Consider the following 19,938-nt stretch of genomic DNA (forward strand, 5'->3'; position numbering starts at 1 on the left):
TATCATGACATTTGGTTGATTTCAGACACTAGAATCTGCCCCCGGTGGTAGAAACACTTGGACTTGTGTGTGTGTCCAGGGTTCAGTTCATTACAGCTACTTGGTCAGTGTGTGTCCAGATTAAATCTTCCACTGTTCACAACATTTAGGTCCAATCCCAGTTCAGCCCTTGGCCCCTCCCCCTCCATTTTGCACATTTACATGAAGGGGTAGGGGTGTCCTGATTCTCAATGAGTCAGAGGGGAGGGGCTGTTTGACCCTCCAAATGGAGATTTTTCAGGACCACATTCCAGACACGGGAGTCTGAGAAATCTGCCATAGTTCAGTTCAAATCATCGGTCAGATGGAGGTAAATACAGCAAAAAAGGGGAGGGCCAAGGGGGAGGGGTAAGGGGGAGGGCCAAGGGGTGAATTGGTGTTGGGCCTCAGTCTTCTCCATCTGAACATTATTACTTTTAGATGATGAAATCATTTGCTGCCTGGTAAAGTCTGGTATTTTACAGAAAAACTCCACCCTGATGAATTCGCCTATGATCTAAACCAGGGGTCTCAAACGTGTGGTCCGGGGGCCAAATGCAGCCCGCCAAAGGTTCCAATCAGGCCTGAGGGATGTTTTTGCAAAGTCAAAAATTCCACAGTCTTGAAGTGAATTAAGCAAAAAAAAAAAAAAATTAGCTTAAATTAAGGAAAAAAGATGAATTAAGCAAAAATAAATCTTCAAATAAGTAAAAAAAATCTTGAATTAGTCCAAAAAAAAAACTTGAATTAAACAAAAAACATCTTACACTTAGCAAAAAAATTTTAATCAAGCAAAAAATCTTGAATTAACAACATCAAATTTTTTTCTTTGTTTTAGTGCAAAAAATAACATTAAATTATGAAAATATTTATATTTACAAACTCTCCTGTAACAGTAAAATGTGAATAACCTGAACAAATATGAACAACCTGAAATGTCTAAAGAAAATTCAGCACAATTTGAACTCTTTTCTGCCTGCTCCTCATTGTTTAGTGTCTTTGTAGATCTGATCCAGAATGCACATGTAGAAATGATAAGTTGAGGCAGAATATTGTTAAAATTGCACTTATTTTTCTTTAAAAAATTCAGTTTTTTCAGGTTATTCACATCTTTTTTGTTTGGATAGTTTATAAAAGTAAGTATTTTCATAATTTGATGGGGGTTTTTTTGCAGTAAAGCAAAGACAAAAATTTGGAGTTGTCATTATTTACAGGTTATTCTGTTATTGTTTTGCTGGTTTGGCCCACTGCAGATCAAATCAGGCTGAATGTGGAACCGGAAAGAAAATGAGTTTGAGAGCCCTGATCTAAACTGAAGTGTGAGGAATGTGTACGTCTGTAAAAGCCTCAGGTCCCATTAGTGGCATTCCTAAATAAGTGTCTAAGGTCGATACAGAAGCAGACACTCCCACCGCTACATCAGTATTATCTGTGATCTACTGCGCTTCAGAGCCTGAAAATGTGCTGCTTTCCTGGAGGACACAAAGGAACAGTCGATAGTGAGCTGATGGTGATGGACGGTGCAGAGGCGGACCTTGCTCTTTGGAGTTGTCCTTCTGCTCCATGGACACCAGAGCGGAGAAATGGGCCTGGTCGTACGCCAGGACCAGCGGCGAGCGATGGCACTTCGCGGCCGGTACCTCCAGCGGTAGGTAGATGCCTCCGAAGGGAATGGGAGCAAAGGCTGAGGAAGGAGTGACAAGGACATGACACATGAACACCACGGACCATCTGAGGTCACCAAAGCAAACAGAAGACTGAGGACTGGGCCGTCCGTCTGTCCGTCACACACCTCAGTGTAACCCAGGTGATAAACCTCTGCAGGTCTGTTGTCTGCTGTCAGTCTGCTGCTGACAGACACTGGAACCACGTCCACACTAAACTAAGGCTGAAGGCTCGTCTGCTCCAAGGTTCCAACAGTTCTGGATTTTTCATTATAGTTTAGTTTTATTTAGTTTTGACTTTTTTTCTCTAATTCAGTTAGTTTTAATTCATTTTTAGGGCAGGTTTGCTAGTTTTCGTTAGTTTTCATTTTGTTCTAAATGCTTAATTTTAGTTTAGTTTTAGTATTAATTTTAGTTTTTTTTATATCTTTTCTCTTCTTCGTTGTATTCAAATAAATCCCAGACAGGACTCTGCTGCTTTCTCCCAACTTTAGTCTCCATGTTTCCAGGTAGAGTGGGGACCTGAAGACGACTGGAAACCACAAGTGATGGACCGTTAAATATCATATGGTACTGCTAGATAAAATTGCTAGAGCAAAATAAATCACTTTCGTATCAATCCGACACTGACAAAGACAAAATGAAGGGAATTTTATCCATAATTTTTATCCGTTTTAGTTAGTTTGTAAGCACACAATACAGTTTCAGTTAGTTATTGCTTTTTCTTTTAATTAGTTTTTATTTATTTCAGTTAACGAAAATGTTTTTTTCAATTCTAGTTTTCGTCATTCAGTTAGTTTTCGTTAACGATAATAACCTCGGTCTGCTCATGATGTTGCATGAACACTGGACCAGTGGACAGGTTTGGAACATCATGTGCTTGGACATTTGTCCAATGCATGACTGTTAATACAATCTTGTGCTTTTCATAACATGTTTTGTGTTTATAAATACCTTAAATAAACTTAATTTTTTACAAATTTGGAGATTTATTGGGGGTGGGTCACTTTTCCATAAGGGGGGGGGTCAGAACTCTATAATAGAGAAATGAGTCCTGTTACTCGTACTGTTTTATTTTAGCCATGTCTTTGTGAAGCTGTTGTTTATCTGTTGTCTTATTCTAGTGTTTTGGTTGGTCTGTCTGTTTGTCTTCTGTTGCTGTAGCTCCTTCGTCCTCTCTGAAGGCTGCATTATTCCTCTGACATTAATAAACCAAGTCTGGGAGCCTCATTTGTGCAAATTCATTAACAGCTACTACAATTATTGAGTTATTAAAGGTTCTGTTCGCTGGTAAAAGTGCTTTTTCAGACACGTTTTGAGAACACAGGCTCATAAAGTGCACAACGATAGTTTGGACTGTTTGCTTTAGACTGTTTCAGATCCCACACGGGTGGTGTTTGTTTTCTTAAGGCAAAGCAGGAAAATCATCAATCATTTGCACGTCAAATGTTATTTTCAGCCTCTGACTGTAAATCCTGAATATGAAAACTGAAACCAAGAAAGAGGGGGAAATGTCCAGGGTCTGGGTTTAGAAAGCCCATGATCCTGGACCGGGTCATCTATCGTACTTTTGTGTTGGTTTTTCAAAGTTAAATTGTAATAAATAATAGTAACGTAGATAAAAGTGTTTCAGAATGACCAAACACGTAGAGCAGGACCTCTGTCAGCAGCAGGTCCAGTCCATGAAGTCAGAAGAAGGGTTTAAGAGCAGAGACAGAACAGAGCACATGGACCAAAGGGTCTGGACTGGGTGACAACAACAACAAAAACAACAACAACAACAACACACCCTTACACAGCTAAAGGTTTGTGTGAATACATTATAAAAGTGGGTAAAAACTTGTGTTTGTCAAGGTTATTATCGTTAACGAAAACTAACGAAATGACGAAAACTAGAATTGAAAAAACATTTTCGTTAACTGAAATAAATAAAAACTATAAAAGAAAAAAACAATAACTAACTGAAACTGTATTGTGTGCTTACAAAACTAACTAAAACGTATAAAAATTATGGATAAAATTCCCTTTGTTTTTGTCTTTGTCAAACATCGAATTGATATGAAAGTGATTTATTTCACTCTAGCAGTTTTAGCTAGCAGCACCATGCGGTCCGTTACTTCTCGTCACTTGTGGTTTCCAGTCGTCTTCTGGTCCCCACTCTACCTGGAAACATGGAGACTAAAGTTGGGAGAAAGCAGCAGAGTCCTGTCTGGGATTTATCTGAATACGACGACAGAGAAGAAGAGAAAAGAGACGACTAAACTAAAACAAGAAGAGCACTCGGACAGCGCAGACCTCTGCCAAGACAGATCTGCCCCCCCTGCCCCCCCCCCCCCCCCGATCACCACCAAAATTTAATAATTTCTTCCTTGTGCCAGTATCAACATTTCCTGAAAATTTCATGAAAATCTGTCCATAACGTTTTGAGTTATCTTGCTAACAAACAAACATGCATGCACGTGCACAAACACACAAAGCAAAGTGATCACAATACCTCCTGGCAGAGGTAATTAATACTAAAACTAAACTAAAACTAAGCATTTAGAAAAAAATGAAAACTAATAAAAACTAGCAAACCTGCTCTAAAAACGAATTAAAACTAACTGAATTAGAGAAAAAAAACACCAAAACTAAATAAAACTATAATGAAAAATCCAAAACTATTATAACCTTGGTGTTTGTTCAAACTAGTAAAGCCACTGGAAGACTGTAAAGAACTAGAAGCACTCGGAGAGCGCAGACCTCCGCCAAGGCTGATCAGTGGCCCCCCCTGTGGGCCCCCCCACCCCCGATCACCACCAAAATTTAATCATTTCTTCCTTATCCCATTTCCAACAAACCCTGAAAATTTCATCAAAATCTGTCCATAACTTTTTGAGTTATGTTGCACACTAATGGACAGACAAACAAACAAACAAACAAACCCTGGCAAAAACAACCTCCTTGGCGGAGGTAATCATGAAAGTACAAACCCAAGCAAACGTATGTGTATCTGTGTTCCGTAAACCACTGTTTGACTCAAATGTCTCATTAAGCTTATGTTAAATTTTCAAAAAAATACAATTGACAACATTTTCAATGAAAACAATACTTGACAGGATGACTTATGTTTCTGAAAATAACTGAAAAAACACAAACAAACCAATCGGAGTTTGTGCAGAAGCCAACGGTTTTTCCTTTGGTGTCCGTCCCTTTGTGCTGTGTTCGGTTCTTGTGTCGTTCTAATTCAGTTTGTGCATTTGACCAAAGTGAAGCAGACTTTACCTTCTCCTCCAGAGTCTCGTAACATGGTGTCAGCGACTACGACGATGGGTCTCCTGAGGACGTGGGCCAACACAAACACGTGGAACTCCTCTAAACTTTCATAAACGGGTTCATCTGACGACTCGGCCCTGAAGGAAACATGAACCAGCTCTTAGTTCACATGGATTATGGACCTGTTTACTGAACACAGAAGAAGACAGCAGTGCTCTGTAGACTGGAGGCTCTGCTGCCCCCTGGTGGATCTGCAGAACCAGCCTCCAGTTACTGTTTCCAGAGGGTGCAAAACACAGGAAGCTGTTATAGCACGTTTAACTGACTGAATTTAACTGTCTGTTGGACAGGAAGTAGCAGATGGACTCAAATGTGTGGGTCCACTCACTGCTGATTGTGGGTTCAGTTGTTTGTCCATGAATACAAACATGAGTGTGACTAAGTGTGTGTCGGACTAACAGTGGCTGCTTTGTGCGTCTGTGGACTCACCCACTGCTGCCGTTGGTGCTGTAGTGGATTCTGGGCTCACTGGACGCCAGCTTTAACAGTTCATTCCACTCTTTCTGCCACTCCTCCTCAGTGTACACCAGCCCAGACTGAGGACACACACACACACACACACACACACACACGAGTTAGAGAGGGAGTGTCAAATGTCACAAAAGCATGCACTGACGTTAGAGCGTCTTACCACAAGGGTACACTGACAATTGGACCGAGGAATTCAACTACAGACTTGGACAACCAGACAGATTCCTGAGTCGCTCACACAACAACTACACAACATTTACAAGAATCCGACTTTTTTTTTTACTTTGCTAGAAATATAAGTTTTTGTCAAAAGCCATATCTGTGTCATATCTGTGCTGCTCAATGACAGTGTGGTTTAGGACGCCTCAGTGTCAGAACATCAGCTGTTCTGTGGACGTCTGCACACCGTCTGGACACACTGTTGGAAACACACCTGGTGGTGGACACATGTCACTGCATGTATACAGTATCATGGCACAGAGAACACACAGCTCAGTATGAACCATGGCCTGATAATAACAACAACAATACCAGTACCACTACTACTACTACTACTACCACTACTACTACTAATAATGTGAATGTAGGGTGTAAACATAGGTTCATCCTAGAGCAGATGTTCTTGTGAGGCTGTCCGTATTAGAACAAAGGTCATGTCAACAGTTCCGTCTGCGCTGTTGTGGAGGACCTTCTAGGCTGTAGACCAAACCCACCTGTCCCTCATATACAGTATTTGTTCCAGACCTATCAGTGTCCAGTTCCAGTTGTGATGTAGACAAACCTCCTTGTTCTGCTGGGTCTGCTGCCACCTCCACCGACGCCTCAGTGCTTCCCTCTCCATCCCATGATCCATCAGGGCATACAGGGACTTCCTCAGCATCAGGTCCCGGTCGTGAAAACCCCACATACCTGCACCAGCGACATGGATGTAAGTTTATAGACTCCAATATTCAGGCTTCTAGAGGTCAAGTAGAAGAATGTGAGAAGCTCTACAACACCTGCACATGGACGGAGCCACAAAGGCTGAGTGAACAGGCACTGCAACACCTTGGAATGGAGCTAGCATCTGAGCTAACAGCTAACAGCTAACCCTGACCCAACTCCTACTGAGGCCAACGGAGTGGGAAGGTTTCCACAGGTGGGTTAAAGGTTAGATCCTCACCCAGAGAGGCAGCGTGTAACAGACAGTTTCCATCGCCGCTGGTCGCCAGAGGCAGAAGATTCTGACAGTTTGGAACCACCTTAGTCCACCAGTTCAGCCGCCCTGGAAGGAACACAGAGAAAACATCAACTCACCTGTTTGGAATATAAATATGACAGATTATTAATCCAAAACAAAGGGCCTGGTCTGCACCGAGTGGAAAAAACCACAACAACGGCTGAGTTCATCAGACTGGATCCACACTAAACACCAATAACACACATCAGTCACCAAGAGGAAAACACAGAACCAACGTCACCCATGTAGACGGACTGAGAAAACACAAAGCCCACAGGTTCAACCCATCAGACTAAACACCAGAAAACACCCTGAATCCAAAGCACCTCCATCCTGTCAGAACGCTGCTGTGGACGCCCCGTTCAGGTGCTGCTGGTTCACCAGTCAAACCCAAAATACACACACACATATATATATATATATATATACATATACATATACATATACATATATATATATATATATATATATATATATATATATATATAGCGGCTATTTATGTTTCCATGTGAAGGCTCTAAAAGGATCCAGCTCTGCCTTCAGTAGAACCTCTAACCCTACAGGCCTCCTGCATCCATACCCCTGACCTCTGACCCTAACCCTACAGGCCTCCTGCATCCATACCCCTGACCTCTGACCCTAACCCTACAGGCCTCCTGCATCCATACCCCTGACCTCTGACCTCTGACCCTAACCCTACAGGCCTCCTGCATCCATACCCCTGACCTCTGACCCCTGACCCTAACCCTACAGGCCTCCTGCATCCATACCCCTGACCTCTGGCCCCTGACCCTAACCCTACAGGCCTCCTGCATCCATACCCCTGACCTCTGGCCCCTGACCCTAACCCTACAGGCCTCCTGCATCCATACCCCTGACCTCTGACCCCTGACCCTAACCCTACAGGCCTCCTGCATCCATACCCCTGATCCCTGACCCCTTCTGGGGTTCAGCGGTGCTTACCAGCGTGCTCCAGTGCCACCATCATGGACTGCTCAATCAGATCTCTCTCGATGAAGCCGCGGAAGTCGTCGCGGTAAACGGTGAGGTCTGGGAGCTGGAAGGTGCAGAGGGGCGTGTCCAGGAGGAGCTCGCTGCTACTGCCTCCAGTACTGGAAACGTGGGAACGGGCCAGGGACACGATGGTGGAACTGGCGTGGGAAATACCCCGAGAGAGGCGCTTCTCTGTAGCCGCTGAGACACAACAACAAAAACCACAGTTTTAAGCATGTTAGTGTGTGATAAGTACCAAGGACAGAGCACATCCAAGGCCACGCTGCTGATGGGGGTGAAACCATCCAGGATCAGGTCATCCATCCCATATGGATCAGTCTGATCAGGGGTTACAGAAGACCCAGTGCTGTAGCTGAGAGGACGTATTCTAACAGTACCTGCTTCTCCTCCCTGTACTTCATATTTAACTGTAGTGTTTGTACTTTGGCTGATCTGTACCACAGTCTGGGGGACTATTTGGTGGTCTTCTACTTGATTCTTTTTGAATGATAAAGCAGCTGTAGGACCGTCCCCTCCCCTGTTCAGTCCGTCCACCGTCTCTACCCTCAGGTGTTGTGTTCGTGGCCTCACCTTGCACCACCTCGTCTTGGCGCTGGAGAACAGGTCGTCCCACTCGGGCCATCTCCTTTTCAGGAGGCAAATACGACCTCTCCTCTGCAAAGGAATACGTCAGGTTCCCAGCATGCACCTGTCGTAGCTGCTCAAAGTCGCTGAGGGCAGCTGTGATATCCCAGTTCTTGCCTACAGACAGAAGAACAATCTGAGCATGTGCAAACAGGAGCCTGAGCCCAGTGAAGCCAAAGGCCTATCCTCCATGAGGGAAACATTGACCAGAGGCCAGTTCCACCAACGCTCCTCTGATCTGACGTAAAAGCCACCGGCACATTCCTGAACTTGGTAAATATCAGTGTGTGGAGCACGTCTCAGCTCGCTGCTGTTACTGCATTTCATTCAAACCTGTGGTCTGATCTCACCAGGGGTTTCCACAGCATGGCGCCCAAAAATGAGACCGAAGACACTGACAGTCAAGGCCGTCAGTGAGTCTGAGACGTTGTTTGGATCCTACAGTTAAATGATGAGCTTGTCAGTCCACATGCCTGTTCTGTCATGTTTTGTGCCTTTGTAGATCTACTGGGATCTGTTCGTTGTCATGCACATGTGAATGATCAACGGAGACAAAATACTTCAGAAATGTCAGCGTGTTTGTGAATGTTCACATTATTCACAGTTTTTGGCTAAGGATAGCTTGTAAATATAAACATTTTCATAATGTGATTTTACCCTTTTGGATTAAAACAAAGACAAAATGTAGGAGTTGTCATTGTTTATAAGTTATTCCTGAGGGGAACCACAGGTCATATTTATACAGATATCTAAGGACTGAAGTTAGTAAATGTGTCGTTCCTGTTTTCAACTGCATTTCCCATCATGCAGTGTTGTACTGAGCTACCAGTCAAATGGAGCTACATGACTGTAAGGTTACTGCATCCAAAATGACTAATATCTGCCAAAATATTGGACCGATCAACTGGACGAGATATTTAATGTGGAGATGGAACTATTCATCTACTGTAGGAACCAAAGTGGACAGATGAGGACATCTACATTTATCAGAACTGAGCAGATACACACACACACACACACACACACAGATATACACACACACACTCTTAGACCTTCCAGTATGATGGTACAGATTACTTTACTGGTCTGGTCCACTGGAGCTCAAACTGGGCTGTATGTGGAAGCTGGACTAAACAGACTTGGACAGCCCTGCTCCGTCAGTTGGTCCTGTTTAGTGGACGATGACGTCACTAACAGCAGCTGCTCTGGAGCTCATTCACAGTTAGGGCCGTTTCATAGTCAACACAAGGCCATGCAAACACAAACGCACTGCGACGCATCGACACGCATCGGCCGCCATGATGCGTATTTGAGTCTCGAAAAGTGTTTTTTTGATACGCAATGTCTGTAATACCATATGTCACCAGCAGGGGAAACACACAAGCAATGTAGTGTAATTTAACACGTATCTACAGAAGATGATGACGGTGACTCAGCAGAGTCTGCAGCAGAAAGTGAACCGCTGGAGCCAACAGGACAGAGACAGACGTTCAGAAACATTGGACCTGTCCGTCCCGGTCTAGGATTCACATCGACGGAACTAGAGGTTGGAATGTCCCGTCCTGATTCTGTCTCTGCTGCAGTTCAGAGGTCAGACAGACCACCATCTAGATCTGGCATGTTTTTTTTGTTTCTCCGATTCAAAATCAACACTGTTCTGTCTCCAAACTGTTGTGTCTTTGTGCTCTTAAACTGAAGGGTCAAACAGGATGTTCACTAATAAAGTGACACTGGCTCAGTGAGTTCTGATCCAACGTTACCAATGACTGGGTGTGATTATTCTAATGTGAACTGGTCCAGTTACCACCGTATTCCTACCCTTAAAATGTTCAGTGTAACAAACATCAGAATACACTGTTCTTCAGTAAACATTTGGATGTGAATATCTCCTGGTTTGACACCTGGACTGTACCTGACGCAGAGCTGCCCCCTACTGAGTTAGTCATGTATTACATTTTATGTGTCGCCCGGCTCACCTGCGTTCATTGTGTTGACTACTGTCGCGTTTCCACTACGTGGTATCGGCTCAACTCGACTCGGCCTTTTTGCATTTCCATTACGAAAAAGGACCTGGAATCTGGTACCTGGTACTAGTTTTTTGGTCTCACCTCCGCCGAGGTTCCAGGACTGGGGACCAGATACTAAAAGGTGACATGTAAACACTGCAGACCACTGACTGGTCAGAGTTGTCTCTGTGACCTGCCCTTTTACAAAAAACAGACGCAGAAGTTTACAGTAAATATGTCGGTAGGTGAATCCACATGATGACAGTCTGTAAAACTACACCATGGTTTGTCAAGGAGGTTCAGATGTAAAAATTCAGCATGAGCTTGACGAGACAACATGCAACGAGTGAGTTTATCAGAAACTCTCCGAGCAGACGACACGGAAGTAATGCGCCGCATCGCTATGACGTCCAGGTACTGTAAAGTCAGTAGTATCCTGTTCCGAGTAGTGGAAACGCGGCATATGAAAGGAAATGTGTCATACAAGTCGACTCTGTAGGCAGCCTGACGCATCAGTTCAGCTGCTGCTGTAACATTATCAGCTGACATGGACTTAAAGGTGCAGACACGTGTCCATATGACAGTGGACAAAAGGACAATATGACACAATAAATGATGTTTTATATGTGATCAAACTGTTGACTGTTCTAAGGAGCAGAAAAATAACCCTGGCAAAGGACAGAGGATTTGTACCATCACACATTATAGTTACAGACTAGGGATGTAACGACATGAAAATTTCATATCACGGTTATTGTGACCAAAATTCTCACAGTTATCATTATTATCGCAGTATTGTTGAAATTGTGCTCAAAATGTTCAAAAAGTACCAATACACACAATGAAATAATTTAACCAAGTTGCATTTTGTAAAAACAATAAATAAATTTAAAAAAAAAATAAAATAAACTAACTGGCACAATGCACCTTCTGTTGCAGAAACATTCAAATATTAACCCTTAGTAGTCTGAGACTATTTTGTCCGTTTTTCAGTCCTTTTGATTTTGCCTTTATATACTATATAAACAAATGTTTACTATACCCATGTTTGGGATCTGTTTTTTCAGCACAACTTTATCTATACCATCTGTCTATTATTTTTTCACTTTAACCTACTATAAAAACATAAAAGGACAGAAAACACAAAAAAATATATAAAATCCGATTTGAAAAATGTAAGTAATTTATTGCTTAAATAACACAAAGATGCTTAATGAACCTTTTCAAAGACTTTAAAAGTGAATATTGGTTCCAAATATTAGGTATAAACAATTAAAATTGTAATAAGTCAAACTATACTCAAATATTTGACATAAAAACAGATCTTTACATAGATGTTTTCTCCGGAAAAGTGCAGTCATCAAACACGGTTATCATGATAATTAGAATTTAAATGGTAATACTAACCGTTGGCAATTTTACCGTGGTTTATCGTTATGCCGATAATCGTTACATCCCTATTACAGACGTCATTATTGTTCAAATGCTCTTCAGAACACTGGAACCGTTCAAAAACCAGCATCTGTTTAAACCGGATCCATCCAGATTCAGTGCCTGATCAGCTGTTTAGTGGTTGTATATAAATGACATTTCCTCTTTATAACATTTGGACTGGATCTCCAGAGTCTTCCATTTGTTTTGGTTCATACTTTGTCATATGTTTATGGACAGTGTGTCCCATCCTCTGTACAATCACAAAATACTATTAAAAACATACTTTGTTATCCCTCAAGATAAGTTTAGAACTTTTTTCACAGAAAATTCAACACAGTGAATGTTTCCATTTAGTCTTTGAGCTGGAGGTTGGATTTCATCTGATTTCAGTTTTTTCTGGTACATGAGTACTTTTAGTTTTATTTGAACTGGACTAAAATTAGTTTTAGCTTTTCATTTATTACAGTGTTGGCTTTTGGTTTTTAAGGGAAATCTTGATTATAATAATAATAATAATAATAATGATAATTTACATTTCTACAGCTCTTTTCAATGCACCCAATGCACTTTACATTATAGATCCATTATTACCTCCGCCAGGAGGTATTATGATCACTTTGCTTTGTGTGTTTGTTTTTGGCAACTTTACAGGAAAACTATTCCAACCATCTTTCCCAAATCTTCCCCACAGATAGGCCTAGGCCCAGGGACCAACCCATTAAATTTTGGTCCAAGTAGGCCAAAGTTCAAGGTCAGAGCAAGGTCACAAAATCTACAATTTTCCTATCTCTCATCATTGAGCAATTTTCAAAAATTCATAAAAAATTCAAAACGACTCCAATTAGCCTCCAATTTGATCCACCCATAGCTTATAACAATATCTGGTATCTTTTTAATATTATTCGCTGTATTTTGCATTTTTCAGTGTAAATCATGTGTCTTCCTATATTGAATTCACTGATCATGTAGATGTTCATTAAAACTCACAGTAAATTCAAAGGTTATTAGAACAAAACAGACAAAACTGAAGAAAAAAATACTTTCACAGCAAAGATATCAATAACTGATAGATTTTTTGTTTGTTCGTCTGTCTGTTAGCAAGATAACTCAAAAAGTTATGGACGTATTTGGATGAACTCTTCAGGAAATGTTGATACTGGCATAAGGAACAAATGATTACATTTTGGTGGCGATCGAGGGGTGGGGGGGTGATCTGCCTTGGCGGAGGTCTGCGCTCTCCAAGTGCTTTTCTAGTTCCCTCTGTGTCTCTCTGGGGCAGTTAAACTACATCTGTATCCACAGCTGTTACGGGGCAGACTGACGGAGGTGTGGCTACCAAACAGCCCCTCCCACTACCACTGAACATTCATACACCAGTGTGAGTGACACTGGAGGAAAGGGCTGGGGGGTGGGGGGTGTGTGAAGTGTCTTGCCCAAGGACACAACAGCACATGACTAGGACAGAGCAGAATTGGAACCGCCAACCCTTGAGTTACTGGGTGACCTGCTCTACCCCCTGAACCATGAATTAATAAAACATTTAAAGGTAAAATGAAATAATACATGAAATTCAGTCTGATTTACAGACGCATGTTTGCTTTGTTTCCTGATGTGCAGATCCTGGAGCAGGATGACGCTGACGACACCTTCAGTTCTGCTGCTTTTACTTGACGCTGTGTAGGGCTGTGTATTGGCAAGAATCTGGCAATACGATACAAAAATTAGAACTTTGATTAGGGCTGCATGGTATTGGAAAAAACGGACATTCCGATTTTTTTTAACCCTGCGATATATATTGCGATATAAAAAAACTCCTCAGGAGGATAAAATATCTGTGTGGTTAGGGCTGTGTATTGGCAAGAATCTGGTGATACGATACAAATCACAATACTAGGATCATGATACGATATATGACGATATATCATGATACTGTTAAAAAGGCAATTTTTTGTTTGTTTCTTTAAAAAAAAAAAAAAAAAAAAGATTATTTCCTGGAGGAACTGAATTACACCATAAATCTGCACAAATATTAAACACATTTTTATTTGATCAGAACAGGATCAAATGCTATATCACAAAATGTTCCTGTGTTAAAACTTAATATTATTAAATTATGTTTTTACAGACACTAGCGGCATTGTACCCATGGTGCCATTGTACGATAGCATGAGAGGCTAAAATCTCCCAGAATACCTCACAACATTTCAATACGGACATAAAATTGTGCCTAGTAGATAGTCAGGTAATGTTTCTAGTCATTTGGCGAGTTTGGTGGCGATCGGGCGTGTGAAGGCTGAGGAAAACCCGTACAAACGCCCTCCTGTGCTGCAACATCGATGGGACACCGCACATCGATCGGATGCCGGATGGACACAGGACATTATAGTATTATAGTAGGATTACAGTTTAAGATCCTGCTCAAAGGTTAATTTTCTATTAGTTCATAACTAACATCATAACTTTATTTTTGTTCAGTCCCAACAAAGGAACTACCATCTGCCTCTGAGACGGTAACAAGTGCTTTTAGGATGCTTCAAATAACCATTACTTAATAAAACGGTGTTAAATAATAATAAATAAGATAGAAACAATAAAGAAAAACAAAAAACAAAAATGAACCTCCACCATATCTGCATTTGAATAAATACCTAAAAATATTGACACAGTACTTTTTAATATCGATACAGTATTGTGAAATGAAATATCGCGTTATATTGCAGAATCGATATTTTCTAACAGCCCTAACACTGCAGTGCTGTTTGTGTTGTCATGTTCCGATGTCCCAGGTGGGTTTGAGGCCTGGGTCTGTAGACTCACTCACCCTCCAGCAGGTCTCTGGCCAATCCTGGTTCAGCTCCAGTGGAACGGACAAAGTCGGACAGGACCGCGTCCATATCCACGGTCATGTGATCATGAATTCACAAGTTGGCGGGTATCGTCAGGGTGAAGAAATAAATAACAAACCCAGTGAAGAGGGACGGTGAGGGAGGGGAGGGGGGGGGTCCTGGAGCTCCGTTTACACCGACAACCACACCTGAAAACAGAAGGAGATCAATCAGATCAATGAGCACTGGTTTAAAATAGACTGGGCTGAAGAACGACCTGTACTTCAGGTTTTAGACAAACGTTAGAAAACTGACTTCACATTCTAAGTATGATCCAAGTTAAAGGAGCAGTTTCTTGATGAGAACAAACCGTTTTTTTCTCTTTTCATCAGTGTTTTTAAGACACAAGTTTTAAAATGTGATAAAAGCATGAGTATGAAACAAATATGAGGCCTTTGAATGACAGGACCTTCAGCTGGACACCAAAAAGACACGACAGAGGACCAAACGACAAACAGAGAGAAGACAGACAGAGGACAGATGGACAGAGGACAAACGGACAGATGAACAGATGGAAAGGAGGACAGATGGACAGAGGACAAATGGACAGAGGACAAACAGACAGTGGACAGACCCAACCCAAAGGAATTGTGGGTAAGGTGGATCTAAAGCCTGTTCTCTATTGGACCACATGACTTATTATCAACAGGTTCCCATTGGACTGTTGGACAGTCAGGCATTTCTCTGACATTTACAGTAAGCTCCGCCCCCAACACTGCTGGTCACGCCTGTTCTGATAAACGACGACCACACACAAACCTCAAATATTTAGATGATCAGTTAAACATTTCTCACTATAAATGGCCAAATACTTTGGGGTTTCAGCTTCTCACTAGTGAAAACCTAATGTTTTGGCTTCGATCATGTGACCCTTCATAGAGGGGTCTTTAACCTCAGACAGGCTGGACAATAACAGGACTGGTCCAGATCATCATTCTTGTGACAGACTGGTTCAGGGACAGTCAGACCTCATCTCCACATGGATCAGACCTCCATAAAGTCCAGACTCTGATCTGGGATGTGGTACAGACCTGATGCAGCGGTCTGATTCTACATCATCAATAATCAAACGTTAATGAAACTATAGATGGAACTAATATTATGAACCTGATTGAGACACGACAGAATCATTATGTGGACAAACACATGAGACAGAGAACGTCTCCTGGAATCGGAACCAAAGGGGGTGGAGTCAAATATGGCGTAGGTTTTCTGGGTGGGCAGTGAATGTGATATAAATGATGCTGTGCATTTGTGTCCAATGACAAGTCCAGTCCTTTAGTTCCAGTTCAGGTCCTACAGTGATCCAGTCCAGACTGGTCTGGTCTGTGGTTGGTTCCTGACTCATCTGTTCCGCTGATGACTCACCACTTTACTCCTCTACACCTCACATCGCTCTCTCTCTACCTCCCTCGGCTTCTTTCTCCATTGTTACTAAAAGACAGAGGCATGGGGGGGCACAAAGACCTCCAGACGGTCTCATCCAGAGGAGGATCTGGAGCGTGGAGAGGAAGGTGGTTTTCAGCCTCCTCAGGTCAGATGGACACTGAGGCCAGATGCCCTTTTACATCAGAGCTGTTCAGACACAGATGCATGCTGGGATTAGTTCAGAGCGGCGCCGGCGCTGCATCAGAACCCTCCAGAGGCTGCGTCTGCGTAAGCGTGTTGCTATAGGTACCAGAGAAGATGATACCGTATCATATATACGTACACAAACGGAAAGAGCAGAGGAAAAGAGCAGAAGACCAACAGACAGAAAGGGCTGTTTAAGTCCACGACTGCAGGATTCAACACTGTGGACTGACCCTGACCCTAACCCTAACCATGACCCTGACCCTAACCCTGACCATTAGGGGTGTAAGAAAATATCAGTTCTGCAATATATCGCGATATTTCATTTCACAATACTGTATCGATATTAAAAGTACTGAATCAATATTTTTAGGTATTTATTCAAATGCAGATATTATGGAGGTTCATTTTTGTTTTTTTTGTTTTTTCTGTTTTTGTTTATATTTTATTTATTATTGTTTAACACTCTTTTATTAAATAAGTTCCTTTGTTGGGATTGCACAAAAATACTGTTCTGATGTTAGATATGAACTAATAGAATATGAACATTTGAACAAGATCTTAAACTGTAATGTCTGTAAAACTTAATATAAGTTTTAACACAGGAACATTTTGTGATATAGCATGTGATCCTGTTGTGATCTAATCAAAATGTGTTTAGTATTTGTGCATTTTTCTGGTGTAATTCAACTCTTCAAGGAAATAATCATTAAAAAAAAAAAGAAACAAACAAAAAATCGCTTTTTTGACAGTATCGTGATATATCGTATTGTGATCCTAGTACTGTGATTTGTATCGTATTGCCAGATTCTTGTCAATACACACCCCTACTAACCATGACCCTGACCCTAACCATGACCCTAACCCCTACCATCCACTTCTCTAGAACATTACCCTCAGGCCTGTGTAAAGTGCTTTGTTTATTTCCTTCCACCTCATAAACAGAATGGAATGGTTTGATTGGTCGGACAATCCCTGCTGTCCAATCAGTGGCTTCAGATGCTTGTGTTACGGCTCTGAAGAGGCAGATACATGCAGCGGCCCGTGGACACAATGTACCGACATCCACACCAACAAAGGGCTGTTGTCAGTCTGGGTTCCTTTGAGCCCACTGTGGAGCCGATGATGGACGGTCACATGGTGTTCCACCAGAGGCCTGATCTGTGCAGATGTGCTCCATCTCTGCTGTACACCACCTTCTGATCCAATCACAGAACTGCTTCTCAAGTCAGCACCACACATTCACCACTGCCAAGCAAATACATGTACCTATGTGAAGAACACAAACACTGGGGGAGCAGGTGGACCCAAGAAGAACCATGTGCAGGGTTCCTCTACATACATTCAGCAGAATTATTAACTTTTAGATTTACTAACTTTTTTGCTGCAGAGATTCTGTCGCTCTCTGCTCTTGTGTGTGTGTGTGTGTGTGTGTGTGTGTGTGTGTGTGTGTGTGCGCGCTGCCCGGAGAGTCAGAGGAACAATAAAGTGCGTCAGTTTCACTTTGACTTCTGCTCAGATAATCAGGCTAACACCCCCCACACACGCACTCACACAGTCACGGACCGCTACCCCCCTCCCCCCATTCTGACATGGATGGACCGCCAAACCCCCTGCTCTGACCAAAAACCCCAGTACCAAAAACAAACTAAACCCAAATTGTGGTGTACTATTCCAGCCCTAACAGACACTGTTGGAGACAGTGATAATACAAGAAGAGCACTCAGAGAGCACAGACCTCCACCAAGAGAGATCTGCCCCCCCCCCGCATCACCACCAAAATTTAATCATTTCTTCCTTGTGCCAGTATCAACATTTCCTGAAAACTTCATGAAAATCCATCCATAACTTTTTGAGTTTTCTTGCTAACAAAAAAAAAACAAAACAAACAAACACGCACGCACAGACACAAAGCAAAGTGATCACAATACCTCCTGGCGGAGGTCATAAAGAACACACTTCAATGAACCAAAACAACACTTATGGGATGTTTCTGATGTAACTTTGGTGCAACTTCACAAACAAGTTTTTACAGCAGGTTGTAATTATGATATAGAGTAAAATGAAGGTCATGTGGAAAGATTGTGTTAATAAATGGAGGAAAATAGGAGGAAATTAGAAAAATACACTTTGAGAAAAATATCAATATTATGGCGCACAGGACAGAAGACTTATGTGTTTAATGAAATCATATACATTTTTAAATTCATTTACTTTTTAACTTCTTAAAAAACAATAGTAATTATAAAACTGTTTTTGTCTTGGATTTTAAGATTTTTTTTTTTTTTTAAGATTTTTTGTACACCTTTGAAGAATTTGACCAAATACACAGAAAACTGTGATTTTTGACACCAAGACAGACCAACATTTAACAGGCTTTAGCAGACATTAGTTTTCTACAGGAGGTTTTATCACTGTGTGATGAACCTGATTGACTCAGAAAGAGTTCAAGCATACCTCAGCAAGCAGCTTCAAAATTCAGCAGATTTTACAGTCAGGAAAATGAGGAAACCAAAGGCACCATAGGCTGAAATATTAGAGCTCTGTTCCTAAATCTGGAATCAACAACTGTCAAGTAAAGATCCTCAGTCTTCTTCCAGACCATTTAATGAAGTGGTAAATTCTATAGTCATTTAACTAAAAGTGTCTGACATCGAACACAGTGATTTTAATTAAACCAACCTCTGTCTTTATTTTCACTCTAGAAACATGTGAAACTGGAATCACACGATCTGTTCGTCCAATAACCAGAAGGAAAAAGCTGTCAGAGCACTGAAGCCATCCACAGACCTGAGGAAACGCCTGATGGTCACATGTGTTCTGAACTCTTCTGACATTCTTGTTTGAGTTTTAGCTTCGTTCATTTGAGTTTGTAAAAACCCACACAGAGGCTGCCCAGCGCGGCCCGGGTGGATTAGCGTCCACCATGAAGCACTGCTGCCAGCGTGGGCCGACTGTGGGCCGGCCTGTGTCTGCGACGCCTGAGCTTTGTCTGGCAGCGGCGCTTACGTAACAGGAGCTGCTTACAACACGTGGGGGCGGAGCCGAGGCCCAGGACAACAGGCTGGGTCTGAGGGACTGCCAGGGGGTGGGGGTGGGCGGTCGGTCACAGAGGTCACCACAGCCCACCACGTCCAGCCCTCAGGAGGGGGCAGAAAGGTCTGGTTCACAGACACCAGCAGGACACAAGGACGCGAGTTTGGACAGCACTGGACACTTTCTGTTCAGCTGACAGAGGGGACACACCGAAGGGAAGTACTGAGCAGTATCCAACAGCAATGGAATAACAGACAAGTCAACACTACTTTAATCACCTGATTATACCATCAACTTTATATGATCAAGAATAGCAACTGATGATTCAGTTGTTAATTCTTAATAAATGAAATGAAATGAGCCTCCAAAAGGATCCACACCCACTGTCTCAGATTCAGAGCAAGTGACGGTAAATAAGAAGAAGTCAAATGTACAGAGCGCAGCAAAGCTGTGTCTGCCCCGCAGGGTAACAACGAATGTGTCCAACCATCAGAAAAAAAAACATCACAAACACCAGTAATGTGTGAAGGCCAAAGCTAATGTTGCTCCACAAAATCCCCGTCTGTGTCCAGCAGCAACGCAGACAACCAGCAACCCTGCACCAGCAACAGCAGGCAACATCTACTTCATCTACCTCCAAAGACCCGCAGAAGTAACAGATGCAACATCGTTTTATTTGG

The 19,938-nt window shown here is 42.2% G+C and overlaps 1 protein-coding gene across 1 annotated transcript in view; it reads right to left on the reverse strand.

Moving 5' to 3' along the window:
- The window catches only part of otud7b (OTU deubiquitinase 7B), a 63,667-nt gene that overhangs the window by 7,697 nt on the left and 36,032 nt on the right, over window positions 1-19,938 (reverse strand). Inside the window, exons 2-9 of the mRNA XM_030158669.1 lie at window positions 14,587-14,799; window positions 8,272-8,442; window positions 7,651-7,881; window positions 6,631-6,732; window positions 6,250-6,377; window positions 5,427-5,533; window positions 4,947-5,074; window positions 1,553-1,702 (exon numbers count right to left, since the gene is read on the reverse strand). Coding sequence (XP_030014529.1) covers window positions 1,553-1,702; window positions 4,947-5,074; window positions 5,427-5,533; window positions 6,250-6,377; window positions 6,631-6,732; window positions 7,651-7,881; window positions 8,272-8,442; window positions 14,587-14,671 — 1,102 coding nt within the window. The 5' untranslated portion in view covers window positions 14,672-14,799. The remainder of the gene's footprint in view (window positions 1-1,552; window positions 1,703-4,946; window positions 5,075-5,426; window positions 5,534-6,249; window positions 6,378-6,630; window positions 6,733-7,650; window positions 7,882-8,271; window positions 8,443-14,586; window positions 14,800-19,938) is intronic.

The sequence above is a fragment of the Sphaeramia orbicularis genome, chromosome 16 (assembly GCF_902148855.1).
Source record: "Sphaeramia orbicularis chromosome 16, fSphaOr1.1, whole genome shotgun sequence".
Taxonomy (NCBI): Eukaryota; Metazoa; Chordata; class Actinopteri; order Kurtiformes; family Apogonidae; genus Sphaeramia; species Sphaeramia orbicularis.